The 26,145-nt window shown below is 41.7% G+C and overlaps 1 protein-coding gene and 1 long non-coding RNA gene across 3 annotated transcripts in view; one reads left to right on the top strand and one right to left on the bottom strand.

The window, feature by feature from the left end:
* Positions 1–26,145, top strand: part of KIF13B (kinesin family member 13B) — a 205,879-nt gene that overhangs the window by 80,305 nt on the left and 99,429 nt on the right. For both annotated transcript variants that reach the window (XM_084622092.1, XM_084622091.1), the window contains exons 8-10: positions 78–212; positions 4,766–4,878; positions 15,951–16,062. In XM_084622092.1, coding sequence (XP_084478218.1) covers positions 78–212; positions 4,766–4,878; positions 15,951–16,062 — 360 coding nt within the window. The remainder of the gene's footprint in view (positions 1–77; positions 213–4,765; positions 4,879–15,950; positions 16,063–26,145) is intronic.
* LOC311517352 lies at positions 11,798–23,696 on the bottom strand. The gene is made up of 3 exons (XR_014710674.1): positions 23,586–23,696; positions 13,941–14,213; positions 11,798–12,122 (listed from the first exon to the last, which is right to left on the bottom strand). It is a non-coding gene; the product is annotated as an uncharacterized lncRNA (long non-coding RNA).

Here is a 26,145-nt window from a genome sequence, read left to right as displayed (position 1 = left end):
GAAGTAGTTTAGTGAAAGCAATGTTTGTGCAGATAGTGCCTAGTACATATTATTAAAGGCCTTATGATTTTATTTAGGACATAGAGTCTTTGATGTCAGAGGGTAACAAATCTCGAACAGTGGCTGCAACCAACATGAATGAAGAGAGCAGTCGGTCACATGCAGTCTTCAAGATCATCCTCACACACACACTGTATGATGTACAATCAGGGGTAAGTAATAGCAGGAGATTTGCAGGTAGAGATTTTAACCTCTGATGTCTAATCCAAGCTACAGATTCTAATCATGGCTTTTATAATATGTTTAAATAGACTGCTGTGCTTGTGTACATATGTAATGAAGCTAGGTTTTTTTAGATGTTTTGATGGACATGTAAGACTGAAATCTGGCTTTTGAAATGCAGTAATATAAGGATGCAAGCCCAAAACTGCAGTAGATTTAATGAGGATTCCTCAATCCTAATATCTGAAGCAATAAAACATGTGTTTTAAAATAAGAGTTTGTAATATAGATTTGGGGGCTAGATGGAAAGTAAAATGTCTGCAAAACTGACTCATTATCCTCCAGATCCCTCCGTAAAGCACCCCTTTGGTATGATGCCTATAAAAAGCTTGACAGTGGTCAGCTGCTGATGTGCTGAAACCAGTGTCTATTGCACTGACCAATATTGTCTGTTTTCTTGTACTCCCCTATTAGTCAGTCTGTATCCATCTGTTGCCTCTTTTCTTATATTTAAATTGTAATCTCTTCGGGGCACAGACTGTTGTTTTGTGCTGTATTTGTACAGCACCTAGCACAGTGGGGTCCTGTTCAATGACTGGGGCTCCTAAGCACTACAGTAATACTAGTGTAATAATAGCGTCTGGGGGTGGGAAACTGAAGTATTGGAAGAGTGTTTGAATATAAAATTGGCTTTGTTCTTTACGAGCAAATATTTGATGGAACATTTTGTGGTGGTACACTTCAGAATGAAAAAACCTTTGTGCACGTATGAAGATTTCAGGTTGTAACTTTTTCATGGACTACTTCCAAATATCAGAGAGGTAGCCATGTTAGTCTGGATCTATAAAAGCGGCAAAGAGTCCTGAGGCACCTTATACACTAAAAGACGTATTGGAGCATAAGATTTTGTGGGTGAATACCCACTTCATCAGATGCATGTAGTGGAAATTTCCAGAGGCAGGTATAAATATGCAAGCATATATTTCCAAAAGTATGTTTGCTGAAAATGTTATAAAGATTTCACTTTCTCAGTCAGGAGTACTTTCTTTCCTTTAATTTTGTTTTACCTTTTATTGATGAGAAACATATTTACTTTTCCTTAACCTCTACAACCTAGCAGTGATGGCGTAACAAATTTAATTTGAAAATACAAAAATTTGAGAGGTTTCAGAGTAGCAGCTGTGTTAGACTGTATTTGCAAAAAGAAAAGGAGTACTTGTGGCACCTTAGAGACTAACCAATTTATTTGAGCATAAGCTTTCGTGAGCTACAGCTCACTTCATCGGAGAACTTCTGAAGACAAACTTAAACCAGTTTGGTTAATCTTATTAAGCTAAATTTGTCTTTTTCCTGTTAGCTATGTGCTGAGCCTGTGGCCCTTCTAAAGGCAAAGCTAACCTAACTAATCAGGTAACCAGTCTTAAGCTTCACAACTCCTTTTGTCTCATTAGTTCCCAGCAGTCAGTAAAATAATCAGATGTAGGAATATAGAGCATACTGATCAAATTTTCAGGTAACACAAAGCTGGAGGTGAGGGGTTTGCAAACACTTCAGATGATGGAGCAAAAGTTCAAAGGGATCTTGATAAATGGGAGAGCTGGGCTATAGACAACAAAATGAAATTCAATGAAGACAAATGTAAGGTGCTACACTTAAGTAAGAAAAAACAAATGCACAAATACAGAATGAGGGATAACTAGCCTGGCAGCTGCACTGCTGAGAAGTATCTGGGAGTTGTGGTGGATCAGAACTTCAACATGAGTCAACATGCTGCAAAAATAAATAAATAAATAAATGCAATTTTGGGTTGCATTAACAGGCATAGCATGCAAGTCACAGGAGGTGATATGATAGTACTGCTGAGTAGACCTCAGCTGTACTACTGTGCCCAATTTTGATCATCGCTATATAGAAAGGATGTAGAGAAACTGGATAGGATCCAGAGGTGGACAACAAAGACAGAATGCAAGATATATGAGCAAAGGCTGAAGGAACTGGGTAGGCTTAGTTTGGAAAAGAGGAGATTAAGGGAGGACATGATAGTGATCTTCAAATACCTAAAAAGCTGCCATAAAAAAGATGGAGAAAAGTTGTTCTCTCTTCCCCAGAGGGCAGGACAAGAGGCAGTGGGTTCAAACTTCAGCCTAGCAGTTTTAGATTAAAGCTCAGGAAAAACTTCCTAACTATAAGAACAGCAGGACAATGGAACAAACTGCCTGGTGAAGTTGTGGAAGTGCCTTCACTGGAGATTTTCAAGAAGAGGCTGGATAGCCATCTGTCGTGGTTGGTTTAGACACAAGAAGTCCTGCATCTCGGCAGGGGGTTAGACTAGGTGACCCTTTTGGTCCCTTCTGATCCTATGGGTCTATGAGTTTGATTCTATGAAAAGTGAACAATGTAATGCCAGCTGAGCATCCAGCATCATTGATCAAATTCTCCCCTCACTTTGAGGAGAGTGTGGAAAAACAAATTATACTGAATGTAGAATTGACATAAAGCATTTAGCTTAAATGAGTTTTATTCTTTGATTTTACACACCCCCAGTTTGCGTTCCCTCTCCCCGAATGTGGGAGTGGGAGGGGTCTAGGAGTGATGGATACAAGGCAGGAAATAGGTATTTTCCACTTGTGCTCTGTTTGAAGCCCCCATGGCTGAACGAGGAAGAACCAAAAAAAAAAAAAACCCAACAAAAACTACTAATCACATTCTGTAGTTTTTTGTTCATTAAGCTATTTTGGGTTTTAAATAAGGGTTTTGTCCCTCTCAGCTCCACTGCTTTTGTCTGATTTCCTCGATGAAATTTGAATTCTGGGCACATTTTATCAGTTTGTTGTGGAAATATGTCACAGATTCAGTGTTATGACGCCACTCCTGTATCTAATATGGGTTCTGAAATGTGTGTGTTCACCTCACCTGCATAATTTAGTAAGATTTTGTCTGTCTTATATTTGCTGAATATTGAATGCCTAAAAGTGGTATTCATCTGAATAGATGATAGATACAGTAGTTTTACCCACAAAGTGCTCTCCGACTCCTGTTCTCCATTTCTTTATTTTTGTCTCCTTGCATCCCTAATCTTTTTCTTATTGTCTAACCCTTTTCTCTTTCTTTAACTCCCCCTCACCCACCATGCTATATTTCTCTTTCAGTTCTCCCTCCCCGCCCCAGCCTCCAGATCACTCTCTTTGCTATGTCAACACTCCCTATAATGCTGTACTTTTCATGGTTCTCTAGTTTTTCTGTTGCTACATTGCATTTCTGGTTTCTTTGATGCTTCTGGTTAGGCTTGGCCCAAGATAGTTGTTTTGCTTTCCTCTTTCCCTTCTTGTCCTCCAGTGACCACCCTGCTGACTATGCAGCTATATGAATTTCTGGAACACGGGCTTCTGGCCTGGCTTTTTTTCTGCTGTCTTTGGGTTCTGAAATTAGATGATCCAACATACTGTGCTATGAGATGGAAGTGCAGTATGCTTTGAGACAAAGTAACATTTTCAAAAGTACCTGTATCCCAGTGAAAAAAATCAGTCCCATTGATTTTTTTTTTATGAGACATAGGTACTTTTGAAAATTTAATTGTACTCTTAGCACTTACATACTACAGTGATGGGAGCTACGGCAAAGCTTAAGATACTTATTAATTTAAGGGAAGTCCAAATCCCAAGTTGAATGTTTGAAAAATTGATTTTTGGTCCAGCTATAACTTGCAAGAGTGATAAGAATTTATGATAAAACTTTTATTGGGTTAAAGTCTACAATATGATGAGGGTTGAAAGTTTTTTAATCCTTTTCTTCAAGGAGAAGGTCTTTGGAAGGGATGTGGGAAACCTTCCCTGTCATCTTAGTATTTTTGTAAATATCTGCCCTTCATAAAATGTGGAATTATAACATACTTCCTGCTTTGCTCATTCTTATTTTCAGAATGATGCAGTCTGAGCACAGGACTTAGGTCAGCCTATACATGTCTCTCAAGGGTATGATTTTTTCACACCTCTGAGTGCCATAGCTAAGTCATCCTACGTTTTAAGTATACAGCAGGCCTGAGATTGGCATTCAGGAGTCCCTGACTCCCACTGTGGCTTTGGACAAACAGCTGATCCCTATTTTCAAAATGAGAAAACTAAGTTAGAGATGTTGCCCCTGATTAGATTGAGCGTCCTGATCTGTGGCTCCTAGTCCACTGTCTCCCTCCATTGGTTCCCTCCTCCCACTCTTCTTGCTTTATACCTGTCTGATACTGGCTGCGTTCCTCCCTTCCAGTACTTAGGTGTCTAGCTACAGATCTTGGAGTGCTTGGTGCATCCCACATTACCACTTTTGAGGCAGAAACTAAAGTAATAGAAGGATTATTTTTTGATTCAAAGCGCTATGTTTAAATGTTCAGTTCTTGTTATAATATTTATTTTAAAATGTGTTTGATAAAAGGTCCGAAGTAAGGAATACAACCTGCGTTCTTATTTGAAAACGTGGCAAACTGTGAAACTTAACTGGAAATTTTAGTGAGTAAAATCTTTTAACAGTAACTTTTCTCTTGTCCGTTCCTCAGACATCGGGTGAGAAAGTGGGCAAACTGAGTCTGGTGGACTTAGCAGGCAGTGAAAGGGCAACTAAGACTGGTGCTGCAGGTGACAGGCTGAAGGAAGGAAGCAACATTAACAAGTAAGGCTTTTAGTGATTTTTCTGACTGCTATTTTGTTAAAATAGGCCATAAAGGAAAGCTACACCAAACTTCTAATGCACTGTTTAATTAATAAGATTTCTGCAAGGTACTTGTAACCAATTCAGGCTTTTCTGAGGTTGTTTTGTATTTGAATGTTATTTCTATAGAAGTTCTTAAGTGATCTGTGCACATTTTAAGAATTTAAGATGTGTTTTATGTTGGCTTATGCTCCCTGCAACAGTTATGTATGTAATTTGTGTTGCAAGGACACGATTATAAAGGCTGAAAACTTTTTATCTTGTGAGTTTCTCACATAGAAAATTGATACATTGCTAAGCAATGTAGCTTGTGTTGGAAGAGAATATTAGTGGAAATGCCACTGGCTAATGTTTTTGTCATAGCTGCTTTTTGGAAAAGCAGGGTCTTGCCTTACATCTGACACTCCTGCACTTGCAGTTATCTTCATGAATAGAGACTAATAATTATGAGAAATTGATGTGTACAAAAGGGGGACTAGATGGAGACCACCAAACTAAATTTCATTTGTCTGAAGTGGTGTTGGATGGGCAAGGGCTGTTACTGCTTTAGGTATTTGTTACACTGAAGCTATAGGTACCAATTAGATCAATATTAGTTCTGTGAAACTGAGATAAAGTTACACTACTTAAATGACAATGATTGGAAGGCTTTTGTTCTTCTCTGAGTGATTGCACATGCATGCCACTCTTGGTGTGTGCGTGCCGTGAGCACAATTGGCAGAAATTTCCCCCTCAGCAGTACCCATCAGACCAGCTCAAGTGTCCTCTGCTGCTGCACACCACCACATGCAGGTATAAAAGGCAAAGCCCCTCCTGGCTCCCCTCAGTTCCTTCTTGCAGCCCAGGACAGTTGTTAGAATTTGGTCTTGCTTTAGCAAGTTCTCTGTGTGTTTTTCTTGTATATAGTTAGCTAGTTACATAGTTCTTAGTGTTAGTTAGTGATAGATATGTTTGTTTAGTATCCGTTAGTTTTTTCTCAGTTCCCCAATTTTGGGGTTCTGTTTGTCAGTACCAAGGAATGCCTCGGTCCCAGGTTTCAAGCCCTGTCTTTCTTGCTCAAAGCCGAAGCCTGCGAGCAAGCTGCACTCTAGTTGTTCAAAGTGTTTCGGTGAGACTCACCTTAGGGATCTGTGCCAGATTGGCAAGGACTTCAAGCCAAGAACCAAAAGAGATGGAGAAGCCAAGCTGAAGTTTCTTTTAATGGAGGCTGCTCTGAGCCCACCTTCACAGTCTTCTTGGTCAGAGAGCGAACTGTGTGGCATGTGTGAGCGGTACACTGCCATTGCTGACTGAGTCCTGGCACCACTCATCCTTGCGGGTGCCCAGGAAGAAGCAGAAGTCTTCCAAAGACATTGCTGGGAGAGGCAGATCTCCAATCCCTAAGTCTGTCAAGAATGGGGGCAAAGTGTCGAATAGAGTTCAATCAAAATTGAAGCACTCCTCCACTCACTCTTTGGATAAAATGGCACAGTTGATTCAGGCACTGAAGCAGACAACATTGAGTCCAGGGCCCAAAGCGGCACATTTATCATCTGCGGCACCATCTTTGTCTCTTGTGTATTGGTCAGTGACTATTCCAATACCATCCATGCCAGAGGCATTTGCAGCTGCAAGGAACTTGCTGAGCTTATTAGCGCTGCTGTCCCCAGTGGGGCAGGAGATCTCTCTTACAGTATAGGTAGACTGTTCAGCATCAACCTCCTCGTTGCAGCACTCGGTATCAAATCAACCTCCCATGTCCCTGAGTCATCATCTGTCTGTACCATCCAGAGGGAAGCCAGTAGTGATGGCTTCTCTCTGTTCTTCTCTGGACTTTTGGCACCAGTCTCCAGTGCCAACTGAAATGGCCCCTCCATGGTCAGGAGATGCCGATTCTTCTTTCTTGGATGTTGGCTCTCATGTGTCTCAGCCACAGTGTGTGTCGCACCGCTTCTCTCCCATACTTTACCAGCCCGGGGTCTTGCGAGATTCTGCGACTGGTGCTGGCATGGACATGTAGCCAGAAAGATATTGGAGTCCAAGGCCTTTTGTAGCCATTCTGGAACCCATGAGCATTCCTTCCTATTTACAGATCCTCTGTGTCATTCATGTTCAGTTTCCTCAAGTAGATGTGGGGAGTCATCTCATCAAGTCCAGCCTGTTCCTGAGCAGGAAAAAGGTATTCAAAGGAGGATACTGTGGAACAACTATCAGAGGAGGCCCAGCCTCAACCTGTGCTAGTTTCCTCTTCTCCACTCCCTCTTCCCCCCCTCCATTAAGTAGTTCCTCGGGTGTGTCCTCACCCCCTCCTGATGACTACAAGGTTCTCCAAGAGATCTTTAAAAGGTGGCCTTAGCCTTGGACATTCAAGTAGAAGAGATTAAGGAGTTTTCTCACTGCATCATTGACATTGTGGCCCCAGCAGTGCCATCTGAGTTGGCACTATCAATTGATAAGGTGATTTTAGTGTCCATCAAGACTCTGGAACATAAGAATGGCAATACTAGGTCAGACCAGTGGTCCAACTAGCCCAGTATCCTGTCTTCCGACAGTGGCCAATGCCAGGTGCTTCAGAGGGAATGAACAGAACAGGTAATCAAGTAATCCATCCACTGTCGCCCATTCCCAGCTTCTGGCAAACAGAGACTAGGGACACCATCCCTGCCCATCCTGACTAAATAGCCATTAGTGGACCTATCCTCCATGAACTTATGTAGTTCTTTTTTGAACCCTGTTATAGTCCTGGCCTTCACATCATCCTCTGGCAAAGAGTTCCACAGATTGACTGTGTGTTGTGTGAAGAAATACTTACTTTTGTTTGTTTTAAACTTACTGTCTATTAATTTCATTTGGTGGCCCCTAGTTCTTGTGTTATGAGAAGGAGCAAATAATGCTTCCTGATTTACTTTCTCCACACCAGTCATGATTTTAAAGACCTCTATCCCCCCTTAGTCATCTCTTTCCTAACTGAAAAGTCCCAGTCTTATTAATCTCTCCTCATATGGAAGTTGTTCCATATGCCTAATAATTTTTGTTGCCCTTTTCTGAACCTTTTCCAATTCTAATATATCTTTTTTTGAGATGGGGCAACCACATCTGCATGCCGAATTCAAGATGTGGGCATGCCATGGGTTTATATAGAGGCAATATGATATTTTCTGTCTTATTAGCTATCCCTTTCTTAATGATTGCCAACATTCTGTTAGCTTTTTGGACTGCCGCTGCACATTGAATGGATGTTTTCAGAGAACTATCCACAATGATTCCAAGATCTTTTTCTTTCATGGTAACAGCTAATTTAGACCCCATCATTGTGGCTGTGGCAACTTTCTCCTCATTCCATCCCACATCAAAACAAGTGGGAAGGAGCTTAGCTATTATGTTCTCTCACAAGGCTTTAAACATTTTTATTCCTACCCTGTTCTGGGATCACTCATTGTCTCGGCTGCCAAAGAGAGGGAAGTCCAGGGGCCACAGGCGGCTATCTCTAAGCCAAAGGGTGCCAAAAAGCTGGACTCGATTGGTAGAAAAATTTATTCTGTGGCAAGGGTACAGCTTAGAATTGCCAACCAGCAGGCCTTATTGGGCAATATAACTTTAACATCTGAGATGTTGTCCTGAAATTTAAGGACAAGCTGTCTGAGGACACTAAACAGGAGTTCCTTTCATAGGTGGATGAAGGGAAGTTAGTGGCAAAAATGTTGCTTCAGGCTGGTTTGGATGTTACTAATTTGGCTGCTAAACCATGGCTTGTGCCACAGCCATGCTCATGGTTACAGTCTTCAGGGCTCCAGGAAGCTCAGCAGGATCATCCCTGTTTTCAGCTCAGACGGATGGTATACTTCACAGTTTAAAGGACTCCAGGGCAACTCTGAAGTCATTGGGCATGTATACACTTGCCGCTTTGAGAAAGCACCGTTGTCCTCAGCAGTCCCACAAATACCCATTCTTACACTTCACCAGGACCTATTGAGGGAAAAAAGTAGGAATTATAGGTGCAGGCCAACTTCTTCCCCTCCAGTTCCTCCTGGTCCCTCTAGGTGCCTTGGGGGTACTAAGCAACCATTTTGATGATTGAATCGAGGATGCCAGATCACTGCCCATGATTCTAGTTTCTCCTTCCCCTTTGTTTGCAAACCATCTCTCCTATTTTTTAGTGCATGGTCCCAAATTACTTCAGACGAATGGGTCTTATGTACCATGGAAGTAGGGTACACTCTTCAGTTTGTTTCTTTCTGTGTTCATATTCAGGGACCACTCTCACGAGGTGCTCGTCCTTCAGGAGGTTCAAACTGTCATCTGGGTGAGAGCCATAGAAGAGGTTTCTCAGTGTCACAGAGGAACTGGGATTTATTCCTGCTATTTTACAATACTGAAAGCAAAGGGACATCTCAGGCCAATTTTAGAACCACATCAGCTCAACAGATACCTAAAAAAGATAATTTTTTATTGTGTCACTAGCTTCCATTTCCCCCTCCCTATATCCTGGAGACTGCTATGCTACCCTCGATTTAAATGTTCCCTGTTTTCATGTGAGGATTTATCAAGACTATAGGAAGTATGTCAGATTCTTGGTAAACCAGTTCACAGTGCTGTCTTTCGGCCTGTTGGCAGCTCCCTGGATTTTCACAAAATGTATGGGACTGGTAGCTGCCTTCCTGAGAAAGTTAGGAGTATATATCTATCCCTATCTGGACTACGGGCTTGCGAGAGGCCATTTCGAGATTCAGGTACTGTAGCTCTTGTCCAGTCACATTGTAAGGCACTGGGACTGTTGATCAACTCAGAAAAGTCTGTCCTCTCACCCGTTCAGAGGATAGAGTTTATATGGGCTGTACTGGACGCGTGCGCACCAACCAAGAGTTGAATGGATATGTGCAACACGTCTCCAAGAACAGCAGTTACAGAACAGATAAGTAAGCTGCTTCTTCGAGTAGTGTCCCTATGGATGCTCCACAGTAGGTGTGCCTGCGTCCCTGCACTGTTGATCAGACAACTTTGGTAGCCATCTGTCCCACCCATGCATGCACTGCTCCTCACCTGCCAGGAATCTAGCCACCATGTGTGAGCAATCCCTCCTTAACAGCTCCTGGCAAGAGACGGAGCTTCAGCAGTCCATTCACTGATATTTAACTTCCTTTAGATTTGCTAATTTTAGCTTCCCTTGAAGCTTTTTTTCTTTACTTCATTAGTATTTTTGTTTGGCTGTGCCTAAAAAAGAAGAAAAGGTTTTCTTCTCACCAACCCTAGTGGGGGTGACACCCCCGCCCCCCCGCGACAAGGGTATGCCCAGCTCCAAAAAGTGTCTCTATCCCAGTGACTGACGGACACTCACAGTGCATTTGCTGCCTGGGAGAAAAGAACATTCCACAAAAGTATGTCTTGTGCCAGCAGCTGAAAGCCCAGGTCCAGAAAAGACAGAGTTTATTCTCAAACTCCTGCTCATGGAGTCAGTCTTTCAACCCCGGAGTCCCTACAGGAACTCTCATCGCAACCCCCTACGTCGAAGGGAGGTGAGCCTAGAGAGATGAGCCTCTAGGAGAAGGTCTGTGAGTCCTTGTAGTGAGCCTTGATGGAGCTGAAAACTATCTCCGGCTCCATCGGTATCATTGGTATCAACAGCACCAAACCATCTAAAACTGGTACCCAGGGCACACGTGGTACTGAATGACAGAGGAAATTGGACTGCCCAAAGACCCAATGGGCATGGGCAAAGAAACATCAGTACTGCAGGGACATGAAAAACATAGACGTTCCACCCCGGGGAAGGCTCCATGGGTACGGATATCAGCACCGGTACTGACTCCGGTGCATCTGGCATCAATAAACTTGGAGGCCAAGTCCGCATCTCCAACTCTATCGGTGCAAGCCTCTCTGCACTGACAACTACCTACAGTACTGACGTCATCTGCACCACTGGATTTCTGGTGTGCAACAGATCTTTCGGTGTCCAACACACCTGACTCACCCCTACTCAGTATCGGGGCCCCAGTACCAAGTTTTCGCAGAGCCCTGGACTCACAGACATCTCCCTGCCATGCTCTGCCTTTCTCATTGTCAGAGTCAGAAAATGAGCAAGAAAACTTGGGTTCCAGCTGCTCTTCTCACCTGCCATATGGGGTTCAATTTTACTGTGAGCATCAGGCATATCATCCACCTGATCTACAGCCTCCCTGGTTTGGTCAGCCATGGTACCAACCACTGGGCCCGTACTCACCACAATGGCCACACTGGGACCCTTGGCAGGCTCAGAGACAGCAAGCCTCCCATGCCTCTAGCATGGCATATCAGCAAACAAGGAGACACCCTCCTTCTGCTGTGGTTTTGAGGGCTTCTGAACCCCAAGAACAGGCAGGAGAGGAGATTGAGGCTGAGGTGGAGGAAGAAGTCCCTCCTCAAGCCCACTTCTCATCATCGTCACCAGACAAGACGGTGATCCCCTCTGCCATCAATGGCTGATTTCACATTATTCCAGGACCTGGCACAGAGGGTGGCAGAAGCCCTACAAATACCCTTGCAGGAGATGACCGAATCTTACCACAAGCTGGTGGACATTTTGTATTCCTCCACCTCCAATTAGTGAGGCATTCCTGGACCCTGCTAAAGTCATATAGCAGAACCCTGCATCTGTCCAGCCAATATGCAAGCGTGTCGACAAAAAGTATTACGTGCCAGCAAAGAACACAGAATTTCTCTCTTCCCACCCGCCTCCTAATTCCATCACTTTGGATGCAGTTAACTGTAGGGGCTGCCAGCAGCAGTTCAGATCCACCCCTTATAACCAGGACTGGAAATGTTTGGATCTGTTCTGCAGGAAGGCATATTCATCAGCCACTCTCCAGTTCTGTGTAGCAAATTACCAAGTCTTATTGGCAAAGTATGACTACCAAAACTGCACAAAATTCCAGTTCCTTTATTGAGCAACTGCCTGATTCTCGCAAAGAACAATTCAAGGCCATAGTCAATGAGGGCCAACTGTCGGCTAAAATGTCCCTCCAATCCATGCAAGATGCAGTTGACACAGGGGCACACTTGATTTCTGTGGCCATTTTGATGAGACAGGCTTTGTGGTTTTACTTGTCCGGCTTTCCTGAAGCGGTCCAAACTACGGTGGTACGACCTTGCTTTTGAAGGGACAAAGTTATTTGCTGAGAAGACGATGCATCCCTTCACATGTTGAAGGATTCTAGGGCAACTCTTTGGTCCCTTGGGATCTATACTCCTGCCTACAAAAGAAAATACAGCCCTCAGCCACTGGTTAAGCCCAGCTCATCACAATACACATATCCGTACTGATTACAGAGCTCTTACGAGCTGCAGAGAAAGTAGCCTAAGTTCCTCAGGCGAAAACAGTCAGGATCTCAATCAACTTCCTCTCTGTTCTCCACCTCAAAATGGCAGTTTTGACAGGTTGGTTGAGGTGCCTATAGAACATTCTGCTCACCATCTCACACTGGAAAACCCCACACATCCCTTCAGAGACCATCTTATCCCGTTCTGCAGCACCTGGGAAAAGATAACCTCTGACAAGTGGGTGTTGGAGATCATTCAGAGTAGATACGCTATCCATTTCTCCTTCCCCCCCCTCCCAAACTTCCCCTTCCCTCTCCAGGAGCCCTTCTCATGAGAGTCTGCTGTGTCAGGAGGTAAGCCATCACCCCAGCGTAGGAGTCATAGAGCCTGTGCCCACACATCTAACAGGCAAAGGCTTCTACTCTTGCTACTTCCTAATTCTGAAGAAAAAGGAAGGTTGGAGACCCATACTGGACCTCAGAGTACTCAACAAATTATCAAGGTGAAGAAGTTCAAGATGGTCACCCTATCGACGATTATTCCAGTGCTAGAGAAAGGAGATTGGTTCTTGGCCCTTGACCTCCAAGATGTGTATTTCCACATTTCTATCATACCGAGTCACAGTTCTTACCACTGCCAGTACAGAATACCCTGCAGCAGAATACCTCTCATTTCCCCCCCCCCCTCCTCCCCCGGGTATTCTCCAAGGTCCTCTCAGTAGTGGCGGCCTATTACGCACTCAGGGCATCATGATGTATCCTTACCTGGACAGCTTCCTTCTCAGGGCATGTTCTTTCACCAAAGCCCAGCGAATCACCCAAACTACACTGAATCTGTTCCAGAATCCGGGCATACAAATTAATGCACAAAAACGGATATTAACACTGGTGCAAAGACTAGAAGTCATAGGTGCTGACCTCAACTGCATCCAAGCGAAAGCACTCCTCCCACATCACAGATTCCTCAATCTCTCCATGCTGGTAAAGACAGTATAATCCAGCCTCCAGATCTTGGCCAATCACTGCCTTCAGCTTTTAGGGCATATGGCCGTGGGCACATCAGTCATAGCTCATGCCTGACTGCATAAGATGCCTCCAAACTGATGCCTCAGTTTGGTTTACAGGCCAAATGGAGACAGCATAGACAAATTATCATCAATGCCCACCAAGGTTAAACAATTCTTTGGCTGGTGGAAAGACCTGGTGAACGTATGTATGGGAGTCCCATTTGTTCAGCCTCCTCCATTGTTACTCCTGACCACCGAAGCATTTGGATATTAGGAAAAACTTTTTTCACTAGGAGTGTGGTGGAATCTCCTTCCTTTTGAGGTTTTTAAGGTCAGGATTGACAAAGCCCTGGCTTGGATGATTTAGTTGGGGATTGGTCCTGCTTTGAGCAGGGGGTTGGACAAGATGACCTCCTGACGTCCCGTCCAACCCTGATATTCTATGATTCTATGGTCCCTCATAGGATGGGGTACACATTTCAATGATCTCATGGTGCACGGCAAATGATCTTTATCTGAGAAACACCTTCTCATCAATCTGCTCAAACTCAGAGCGGTCAGCAATGCGTGTGCTCATTTTCTCCCCCTGATCAAAGACACGCACACAAAAGTCATGACAGACAATGTGGCCTACATGTATTACATAAACCGTCAGGGAGGTGCCAGATCACACTCCCTGTGTATGGAAGCACTGAAGTTATGTAACTGGTGCATTTCCCACATGGTCTTAATATTAGCAGCCTACCTGCTGGGAATACACAACACTACAGCAGACAACCTCAGTCACAAGTTCTCACTCATCCATGAATGGGAAGTAGATTTGATGGTCCTGCATAACATATTCCAACAATGGGGGACTATGACAGTAGATCTGTTTGCTACTTATCAGAATAAGAAATGCCCTCAGTACTGCTCCAGAGCTGGGATCAGATGACACTGCTTGGGGGACACTCCTCCTCCTCCTATGGGACAAGGGTCTTCTTTACACCTTTCCCCATTTCCTCTAATTCTGAAAGTCCTGTTGAAAGTGAAAAGAGAGAAACAAGCATACTGATTGCTCCCATCTGGCCCAGGCAGATGTGGTACTCTTATGTGTTGCAGTTGCCACTATCTCCACAGATGACTCTTCCAATCACTCTGTTCCTGCTATTGCAGAACAAGGGTCGCACCCCCCATTCCAACCTGTAGATGCTGTGACTCAAAGCCTGACTCCTTCATAGTTCCATCACATAGAGTCATTTTTCTCTGAGGAAGTACGGGAGGTGCTCTTACACAATAGGAAAGGAGCTACTCGTTGTACCTACCTGCAAAAGTGGAAAAGATTTCAAATCTGGTGTCAACCTAAAGGCGTCACCCCGAATGCAGCCACCCTACTGATAGTCCTGGACTACCTGTTGCCTCTCAAGAAATCAGGTCTCTCTATCAGCTCACTAAAGGTTCACCTAGCAGCAATTGCAACCTTCCATCAACAGGTAGAAGGATACTCTATCTTTTCTCATCCAACCACAAAGAGATTTCTCAAAGGCATAGCAAAACTCTTTCCCCAACCTAGACTTCCCACTCCTCAGTGTACTCTCAACCTAGTGTTAAAAGGACTGACTAGACCACCATTTGAACCCATGGCCACTTCTTTGTCTACTCACCTTTCAATGAAAACAGCATTCCTGATCGCCATTACCTCAGCAAGCGGGATAGGGGGGGATAGCAGCCCTGGTAGCACATCCCCTCCTCAGGGTGGTGTTCTCCAACAAAGTCACTCTTCGTCCACATCCAAAGTTCACTCCCAAGCTAACTTGCACGTTTCATATAAACCTGCCTGTTCAACTTCCAACCTTCTATCCTAAACCTCTTTAGGATAATAGGGAAACCATCCTCCATATGCTTAACGTGAGGAGGCCCTTGGTCTTCTATTTGGACAGGACAAGAGCATTTAGAAAATCTCTGAGACACTTTCTCTCTGGTGCAAATAGATCGAAAGGTGTAGCGATTTCAGTTCAAGGACTCTCCAAATGGGTCTCGAACTATATCAAGCTCTATTACCAGATGTGTAATGTAATACCCCTGTCTTCAATATGCACACACTCTACAAGATCAGTCACCTCTTCTGTCGCCTTCTCCAAAGGTATCCCTATCTCAGAAATCTGCAGAGCAACTACCTGGGGATCTGCACACACCCTTTGCAGAGCATTATGCTATCCTCATGGATTCAGCTGCAGATGCCAGATTCGATGCCTCAGTGCTGTCATCCATAATAGACTCAACTCTGAAACCCCAGCCTTCAGTAGTGGACACTGCTCGGGATGCACCCATAGGGACACTACTCAAAGCAGTGGAGCACCCATAGGGACACTACTCAAAGAAGAAGTTACTCACCTTGTGCAGTAGCAATGGTTCTTCAAGATGTGTGTCCCTGTGGGTGCTCCATGACCCACCCTCCTCCCCTCTACTTTGGAGTTCTGGTAATTGACTCTGCAGTAGAGAAGGAGCTAAGGAGGGATTTTCCATGCATACTGGCTAACCTCATGGCAGACGAGGAACAGTGCATGCACGAGCAGGGTGGACTGCTACCAAAGTTCTCCAATCGACAGCGCAGGGATGCAGATACACCCACAGGGGGACACATCTTGAAGAACCATAGTTACTGCACAAGGTGAGTAACTTTTTCAATTTATTTGGGCATCTATCACATTTAAAAGGGCTTTTTGAATTACAGATCCCTTCACTTGTTCATGGGTTGGTTACTTTCTCCATGCAGGTCCCTTACAACTCTTGGGCTGGTTATTTCTGCTCTAGCAGATCAGGCTGCTGGCAAGAACAAGAACAAATTTGTTCCATATCGTGATTCTGTGCTCACTTGGTTACTTAAAGTAAGTGAACTTCTCATACATCTTTGGAGTGGGTGGCATGAGGAGAGAGAGAGAGAATTTTTCCTTCGTAATGTGTAAAATATGATTATTCCATCATCTAACCTTAGTTTTATATGCAGCAGTCTTATCTTTGAAGAATTAGAAGGGTATTAGCCGTTAGTGTCTCCACAGGATAAATTCTATCTCCCCTGCTTATTGGTAATAACCCTGTGATGGCCAAAAGTATAGGGCATATTTTTGAAGTGATCTAATAAATATTTCGGTCCAGCTTTTTGAGTCAACTCACTAACAGCTACACTCAGAACTCTGGGGCTAATTTAACATGGGCCATCTCCTTATGACCTAAGTTTACCCAACGTCATCGGTGACATGATTAACTTCAGAGATTTTGGATAAGATGTTTAGCCCTTTGCGTCAACTAGGCAGGGGTGTATTCACAAAACATATTCCAGTCTGCAGTCCAGTTGCAGTCATATTCTCATGCTCATGTGAAATGAGCAGTTATGGAGTCAGTTTCTGTACTGCAAATAATTCTGATTTGAAGGTTACTGTTGCAAAAAGAAACTGTATCTAGGAGGACTTCAAATGAAGCTCATTGACATCTAAATGATTTTGTTTTGCTCCTGCTGCCTCCTTTTATATATAGTGGTTATAAAAGGATGGTAAGCTGCAGTTAACCAAAAAGAGAGAAGTTTGGGCAGTGACTGTGACACACTTAAGGAAAACTTAAGGAAGATCCTGTTTTCTCCTGGTCTTTGAATATGCTACTTTTAGAGCAAAAGTATGTGTGGTTGCTTTCATATCTAAAGCCAAAGAGGCAATTGCTTTCCTTATAGTGAGATGGCTTTTCCTTCCATTGGTACAGATTGAGTGACTGACAGGCAGATTGGCTAGGTTTTAAAATAATTGCATTATAGAGGTGCAGACCCAGTAGGGCATCAGTATCCCATAATGTTTAATTTTTTTTTCTGATTTTCCACATCAAAATTGTGAAGTTCAAAATGTTTCTCTCAGACTTAGTTATGAATCTTGGCAAGTTGGTATCTCTTCCTTCCTTACCTTTGTCCTATGCTTCCTTGCTATCAAGAGGCAATTATGATATTTATTGGTATAAAGAAATAAGCTGGAAAAGAAACAGATTTCTTCAGACCCACAAACGTTTATGTTGGCTCTATTACCTGGTGATTGCTAAAGCTAGATCCTTTTTTAGACTGCACCCAGCCTAACCACCCGCACATAATCCCTAGGTGATCTCTTTAAACATAATGTGATATGAATTCTCCATTCCCATAGTTTATTTGCAAGTGTTAATAAATAAAAAGTGAACAGTAAGATATAGAGGTATTTAAAATGTTTAAACTTTTTCCTATAATGAAATTTGGAAAAAAACAAACAGAACACACACCTCCCCCGGCCCTCAATAGTTGACCTTCATTGCAGTTCATTGCATCTTAGGCTAGATACAGTAGTGAAATAAAAGATCAACTGATATAGCCTCTTAGCACTATGAGACTTGATTTTCCCAGTGGTTACCTTTAACAAACCTTCCCACAATATTGTTTTGTAATAGTTAACATTGGGAAATTCAGTTAACAAGTTAACCTTGTAGATACTAAGATTTTAAACATCACATACTACAGTGATGAAGCTGTATAAAAGCTTCAATAGAATAGCAGAAGTGATCATTTTATTTTTCTTATATAGTAAATCTTTTTTTCACAATGCTGCCACACATAACACTTCCTATCTATGCTAAAATATAGCCTTGCCTTTATATTCACTGTCTTGAAGTTTGTTGAAACAAATGTACTTCGCTTCTCTGCAATGTTGTAATCAGCTATGCTTGGTTTGTTTCAGTTTACTGCAGTAGTGAGACCTATACATGTGTAACTGAATCTGAGGAAGCAGAAATGGAAAGCTGTTCAGAGGCTTTCCCATGTTGTTAGAATTAGTTATGCTGATCCTTTTCTAACATAATCCAGCAAATAGGTTGAGATTCATGTTTAGCACCTGCCCGATACATTATAGCAAAGATGGCAATCGCATGCGTAGTAAGGGCTGAAGCTCAGAAACAGAAATAGACTTTTGTTATGCCTTCCTCCAAGCAGCTCATTTCCTTTGTCCTGTTCATGTTCAGCCAGGTTAAAATCCTAACAAAGGCTTAATTTCAAAAACAGGCTCATTTAAGTGAAACTCAAGGGTGAAATTTTTAACTAATACCTAGTGAAAAAGATAATTTGATTGCATTTTAAAGAAAGGTCAAACTAAAAATTCATCAATTAAAGATGTCCAAGCTTGTTTTTAAAGTCTGAGCATTTGGGGATTGTTATTGTACAATGTGCCACTCCTTTTCAATGTGGTGCAGGAGAGAGAATGTATTCTAGGATACTAGGGAATAATCTATATTTTAGAACAGTGGTTTTCAACCTATTTTCATTTGCGGACCCCTAAAACATTTTGAATGGAGGTGTAGATCCCTTTGGAAATCTTAGACATAGTCTGTGGACCACAGGTTGAAAGCCACTGTTTTAGACCAAATTTTAATAACCATTGACATAATCAAGACTTTGTATTGCAAGATGGGCCATCTACTAGCTTTACTAATGTATGTTGCTTCTATCCCCTTTCCATCTATTTTCCTGTCCTGGTCTTTTTATCTTAGATTCTAAACTCTTCAGAGCAGGGACCATGCTCTTTTATCTTCGGAAAGCACCTTGTCCATTGTGGGCACTACTGGAAACAAACTTTAATAACAATGCCAGTTGCAGCTTCTGGGTTCTGTACCCTGTTGTGTGACCTTGGGCAAGTCCATTCAGTATTTCTGTTCCCATCTTCCCCATTGTAAAACAGGTATAACGACAATTATTTATGTCACAGGAATGTTGTGAATCTCCGAACCCAGCTCAGAATCTGGCCCTTCAGGTTTATAACTTACTTGAAGATCCTTGGATGACAGATACTAGGGGCACAATTCTGTTCACATTGAAGCCATTAGGAGCCGCACCAGAATCATAGAATCTCAGGGTTGGAAGGGACCTCAGGAGGTCATCTAGTCCAACCCCCTGCTCAAAGCAGGACCAATCCCCAACTAAATGCAAGTGAGAACTTGGTCAAAAATAATAACCAATCTTCTTACCAACTTATCAGGCTTCTGATGTATTTTATCAATTATACATTCTCTTTATTCTGCCTTCTGTGTGGGTGTTCTGCAGTTTGAGGCACATTAAAAAGAAAAAATATAGAAAAAATGTAGGAACTGAGAACAGTGATCGCCTCGTAAACTATTTTCTTGTTCTAGGTGTTGGTTAGGAAAGTAATGTCTAAATTTCACATTCCAATAGTGTTCTCACAATAATTTTAGTGCCAACACATAGTTGGCTGGTTTTAGTCTTTTTTTCTTAGTTATTTCCATTCTGTTCTTGTCTCTGACATACTAAGCCCCCCACCCATTGCAGATTTACTCTTTTTCATTATGAGAGTCTAGCTTAGTCTCCATTCACCCTTCCCACTGTGCAATAAAGGAACCAGTGCCGTTGCACAACAGAGAATTATATATAAAAATAAATTGGATGCCCTGGAGCTGGGCCTGAACAGTCAACACAGTAATGGAGGGACCATTAAAAAATTAATAATGGACAGGTTATGAACCATGGTGGCGTATCACTAATAGCATGGCCCAGCCTCCTATGGAGAAGAGTTCCAATTTAGCAGTTTTATTATAAACTCTGCTTTCAAGCTAATTGATGCAATGGAAGTTCTCAAAGTGTAAACTAGGGACACTTTCCGTGGATTCTAAAAAGGGCCTGATTTTGGACATACTGTATATACAAACCTGGGATCGTTTGCCAATTGCTTCACATTTTTGAAAGTATTTCGGAGAGGAGAAAAAGTCCCTGGCTCAAGAAAAAACACCACATTGAAGAGGGCAAGTTCACACTGGATCCCATATAGTCTTCAATGGCTGCGATGTGAGTACATTGCTATTTTATTTGGAGTGGGCCCTGCAAGACAGTTATTTGCAGACATGTAGGGATGGGACTATATTATGCAGGCAAAGAGTATATTCCCATAAGCCAATGGTATTTATTCTGTGAATTTAAACATGTTGAGGATTGTTATGGAAAGCTTCAATGCGTTCTCCTGAATGAAATGATTAGACAAATAGTTTTAATGATGCCCAGTGGCAATCTTTGACCTACATTTAATGGATTATTTAAGATTAGAGCTCGTTGGAAATTTTCCATTAGAATGATTTTCTGATAGGAAAATAAAGTTTCCACAAAATTGAAATTGACCATGGGAAAATTAAAATGAAATATTTCATTTCAGATCAGTTCCACCCAAATTGAATATTTAGTTTTTTTAACAGATCCAAAATATTAGATTTCTGACCAGTTCAAGAGAACATTAGACTGCATTTCTCTATCAGGGCATTGCCTTATGGGAATTGTAGTTCAGGCCCCCATTCTATTGTATGGGCCTGGCTCTTGAAGGACATCATCTCCTGTTTAAGTGTACAGTGCTCACTTTGTATTTATTTTTTATTACAAATATTTGCACTGCAAAAAACAAAAGAAATAGTATTTTTCAATTCACCTAATACAAGTACTGTAGTGCAATCTCTTTTTCATGAAAGTTGAACTTGCAAATGTAGAATTATGTACAAAAATAACTGCATTCAAAAACAAAGCAATGTAAAACTTTAGAGCCTACAAGTCCACTCAGTCCTACTTCTTGTTTAGCCAATCGCTCAGAAAAACGAGTTTGGTTGCAATTTGCAGGAAATAATGCTGCCTGCTTCTTGTTTACAATGTCACCTGAAAGGGAGAACAGGCATTTGCATGGCACTGTTGTAACCACTGTCACAAGATATTTATGTGCCAAATGTGCTAAAGATTCATATGTCCCTTCATGCTTCAGCCACCATTCCAGAGGACATGTGTCCATGCTGATGATAATGATCCAAAGCAGAGCGGACCGACGTATGTTCATTTTCATCATCTGAGTCAGATGCCACCAGCAGAAGGTTGATTTTCTTTTTTGGTCATTCAAGTTCTGTAGTTTCCGCATCGGAGTGTTGCTCTTTTAAGATTTCTGAAAGCATGCTCCACACCTCGTCCCTCAGATTTTGGAAGGCAATTCAGATTCTTAAACCTTGGGTCGAGTGCTGTAGCTATTTTTAGAAATCTCACATTGGTACCTTCTTTGCATTTTGTCAAATCTGCTGTGAAAAGTGTTCTTAAAACAAACATGTGCTGGGTCATCATTCAAGACAGCTATAACATGAAATATGTGGCAGAATGCAAGTAAAACAGAACAGGAGACATACAATTCTCCCCCAAGGAGTTCAGTCACAAGTTTAATTAACACATTATTTTTTTAACGAGCATAATTAGCATGGAAGTATGTCCTCTGGAATGGTGGCCGAAGCATGAAGGGGCATATGAATGTTTAGCATATCTGGCACATAAATACCTTACAGCTCTGGCTACAGAAGTGCCATACGAATGCCTGCTCTCACTTCCAGGTGACATTGTAAATAAGAAGCAGGCAGCAGTATCTCCCGTAAATGTAAACAAACTTGTTTGTCTTAGCAATTGGCTGAACAAGAAGTAGGACTGAATGGACTTGTAGGCTCTAAAGTTTTACATAGTCTTGTTTTTGAGTGCAGTTATGTAACAACAACAAAAATCTACATTTGTAAGTTATGCTTTCACAATAAAGAGATTGCACTACAGTACTTGCATGAGGTGAATTGAAAAATACTATTTTTTATAATTTTTGCAATACAAATATTTGTAATAAAAAATAAAAAGTGAGCACTGTACACATTCTATTCTGTGTTGTAATAGAAATCAAAATGTTTGAAAATGTAGAAAAAATCCAAAAAATTTAATTTCAATTAGTATTCTATTGTTTAACAGTGCAATTAATCACGATTAAATTTTTTAATTGTGATTAACTCAAAAAAATTACTCATGAGTTAACTGCGATTTATCGACAGCCCTAGATAAAACCTCTGTAGAGATTCATCACCTTCAGCCCTTCAGTGAAGATGAATTGAGTTCACAATAAACAAACTTATATCTCCAGTGATCCTTGAGTAAAATCCAGGAAGATCTATTTCTAACTTTAAAAATCAAGCAGAAAAATATGTAAATAAATCTTTCATAACCTCTGTATAAATCTCAATGAAAAAAAACAAGACACATTTTAAAAAAAAAACTTTGCTAGTCACCTTTCAAAACAGATGGCCTAATTTTCAGAATTATTGAGCAAATCACTAAAGTCAGTGGAAACTAGAGGTGCTCTGTGCGTTCAGAAACTGGACCACAAAATTCTATCTCCAAAGAATGTGTTGGAAGCCGAATTCTTAATAAAGTAAAGGTGAAGAAGCGCAGAATTTTTTTTTCTGCTTTCTTGAGTGAGATGCCATATATATATATATATATATATATATATATATATTTTTTTTAAAGTGATTTCTGAGGACAACATAAAGCTTGGGGCTAAAGTCTGATTGATTAGATGGCTCGGTTAAACCTATTACATAAAGCGACAAAATGGTTAGTAATGACCAAACCTACATATTTAAATAATTATGTGAAATAATTAGCATGATGGTGAACGTAAACCACTGCTAATTAGCTGTATGGCCAGAAATAGAGCTGAGCGAAAAATTGTATTCTTGTCTTGCTGAACCAAAAAAAAATTTGTTTTGGGTTAAAGAAAACAGGACCAGAACTGAATGTTTTTTCTGTGTTTCACTTTTCAGATGTTTCACCTTTTATTTAAAAATAACAACATTTCAAAATGAAACACCGTTTTAAATGAAAAGTTGAAACATTTCATTTCAAAATGGCCAAAATGAACCATTTAAACTTCAATTCTCCCCACCCCATAATTTTTGGCCAAAACTATTTGCTGAATTTGACCCAAATTATTATTATTTTTTTTTTTTTGGTGCAGAAAAAAGCATTTTTTTCAAGGCTAATTTACTATTTGCTGAAAATTTTTTGCCCAGTTCTAGCCTGCAGCTATAAAATAAACTCATTTGAAATATGATTTCACTGCAGAGGTAACTCTTACTTGGATGCTGCCCCTTAACACACCCCTTCTATCCATGCACGGAAATCTGTCACCTGAGTTTGGTACTTTAAACCTGGGCTAGTTGGTGTGGCTGGGGCTATGAGTTAGAGCTCGGGTGTAGCTTTTACTCTGATTGGTAGCTCACTCACTTCGCAGTGAGGACACAGGCTAAATCACTCAAGTGCTGATAATCCTCCAGTGGCTTCCTATGTTACGCGGGGTTCTTTCAACCCAAAGCTATTGGTAACTTTTACTTTGTGCGAGGTGGTGTCAGGAAATAAATCAGGGGAGACACGACCTTCCGACTGATAGATTGCTGGCACAAACAGGACAACACAAGAGTGCTTTCACTTAAAGCTAAACTTTACTTAGTCTCAAGCACTTACACATGTCCGCAACAGGTTACTAAAACACCCCCAACCCTTGATAATTACCAAAGCTGAGTGTGGGTCTCGAGTGGCACAGAGGCAGCCCATCTGCCAGTGGGGAACACAAGATGCATCCAGAGGGAGAGTCCAGTCCAGAAGAGTCCCACTACCTCAAACTTTTCCCCCTTATTTATACATTAGTAATAGAATGACATGTCCCTTAAAGAAAACTTGTTAAGCAAGCAGTTCCAATGGTCAAGCAAGAGGCTTCCTTCTGATTATTGATTAACCAGGGGTGGGTTTTTCCCAGAGTTTGCAGCCTTGAGACCCCAATAGACATTCCTGGGGCACATCCTGCTCTTCTAAGATGCCTGTATCAGCAACTTCAACACAATCCTTATCAGGAAGGACGCGGGGTCAAGCTGTGCTTTCTGTGGCACTCAGAACCCCCTCCCTTCCTGCCTTGGTCAAGCTGAGTTTGCTACATGGCCACTTCACGGCCTGCTGGCTTGGCTGCTTTTAGCAATAAGCCATAATGGTTTCAGGCACTTTACTGGTTTGCTGACATCTCCCTGTATACCTACGGTTCCCCAGTGTGCCCAGAAAGGGCAGAGAAATTCTCTGATTTAGTGAGTCGTGTTCATATGTAAAGTGTGTAGTAAACTGGAAGAAAGCCTGAGCAGTTAAAACCAGCAAAATGGCCACTGAATCCTCAAAACCATTTAATTTAATAACTGGCCCATAAACTGATTGTAGGTGGTGTGATATTACATGTAACTTAGTGCTGCACCTGCCATGTTGGTTACATTTGCACTAAGGCAGGGATTGTCAACCTGAGGATCAAGACCACCCTGTCCTTCCCATCTTGCAGGGTAAGAGAGGAGCCCCAATATGTAAAAAGGGTCACAGTATGGAATACATGAAGAACTACTGCATTAAAAGACTTTTCCCCTTTGGCTCAGAGAATATGGATACATGACCTCAATAACGGTAGCTCCTAGATGGGGTTATCTTTATGGCACCTTTTAAAGTGATATCCACTTCTTGAGGAACGCCTTCATTTTTCTTTTGTGGCATGATTTTCCTTTTTGGAAGATCTATTCCTGTTGTGTTAAACAGTTTAGATTTCATTCTGAGTGTAGCAAATTCAAGCTACAACTTGCTGTATGTAAAACAAAAATATCCAAAAACTTATAAACCTTTGTATGACAAATTGGTCAAGTACAATATCTTTGATCTGTTTTTTTTTTGTTTTTAAACAGATAGCATCAAGCTATTTACCTTCTAGGACAAATATTTTGTTTGGTATTTGTACAAATCATTCTGTATTGAACAAGCATTTATTATTAGCCCGGTCTCCAATTTGCTGATTAAAATGATGCACAGTAATATACTGTTTTCTTTCTGGTGTAACTTTTGTTGCAAATGTGTTATAGCTGTCTGCTTCTGCACCCTATGTGGGCTCATCATAGACGTGCTTGTTAGAGAAGGACACCCCACCAATGAGTTTAACTAGAACACAGAGCTAAGGTCAGGAAAGCCGACACAAGAATGTATAAATTACATCATCCCCTGCCTGTTGCATCATATCCATTGACTCAAAGATTAATTCCTGTGGATGGCAGGAGATGCAACTGCTGGTTTGCTTCACTGGACTTCTCCCAGTGGTAGGAAGCAGCTTTAGACACTAGAACAGGTTTGAAAACCAGTTCTTGCTCCATTGGCTTATGCTTCATTTAGAGCTGGGTTCCATTAGTCTCTTATGAGCTCTCTTCCCTTTCTCTCTCCCCAAAAATGGAGTTATAGCCATTTTGTGCCACTGCAACATGTTTCCTGCCTCAAGGGACCTCTACCAGAGCTTGCTGATTTAAACAACTACTGAATGTAACCTACAAAATACATAGATTGAGTGAGGTCCTACATTTCTGTCTTAAATAGTCCCTGACAATCATCCCTGGCATGTACTTGCTGATGTGAGGTTGCCAGATACTTTAGAATTACTTTTTTTAAATCTACACTCAGTATTTGTGAAAGTTGCCAGACTATTTGAGAACATGAAATGGTAGACGGATCTCACTAAAACAATAAAAGCCCCTCAGATGAGTGGAGGCCACTGATACCCCGAGATGAACTTGACAGCTCTGAAGATTAGTCTTCTGTATCAATCATAGAACAAATACAGCATAGGGAACAACAATGCAACGTTCCCTCACCCTTGGTCAGGAGGGACTACATCTAGGGAGAAGAAAGTAGTTTAGCCTAAATGATACAGTCCTTGGTCAATCTGTTTAGATGGACAATGATGCTGTCAGCAATTACAGGCCTGACTTTTTAGAACCCTCAATCAGATTGGCTTAATCTACCTGAAAGATGGGGTGTCTCTCTCCCTCCTGCCCTCTCTTGTTTCACTCTTCAACACTGAAACTCTGGACCAGTGATGAAGGCTCATGATTGCAGGAAAGAGAACCTTCTCAAGTGGCTTCTTTTCCTGGAGGAGGCACTCAGATATTATAGAGATAGGTACCAATAGAAGACCTAAGGAGGCCATCAACCCAGTATACATAGGCCACCCAATAGCCTTCAGATGCAAACAGCTTTTAGTTACTACCTACATGGACTGGATTTG

This window comes from Lepidochelys olivacea, assembly GCF_965140295.1.
Source record: "Lepidochelys olivacea isolate rLepOli2 genome assembly, chromosome: 3".
Lineage (NCBI taxonomy): Eukaryota > Metazoa > Chordata > Testudines > Cheloniidae > Lepidochelys > Lepidochelys olivacea.
This window is presented reverse-complemented; position numbering and strand designations above follow the sequence as displayed.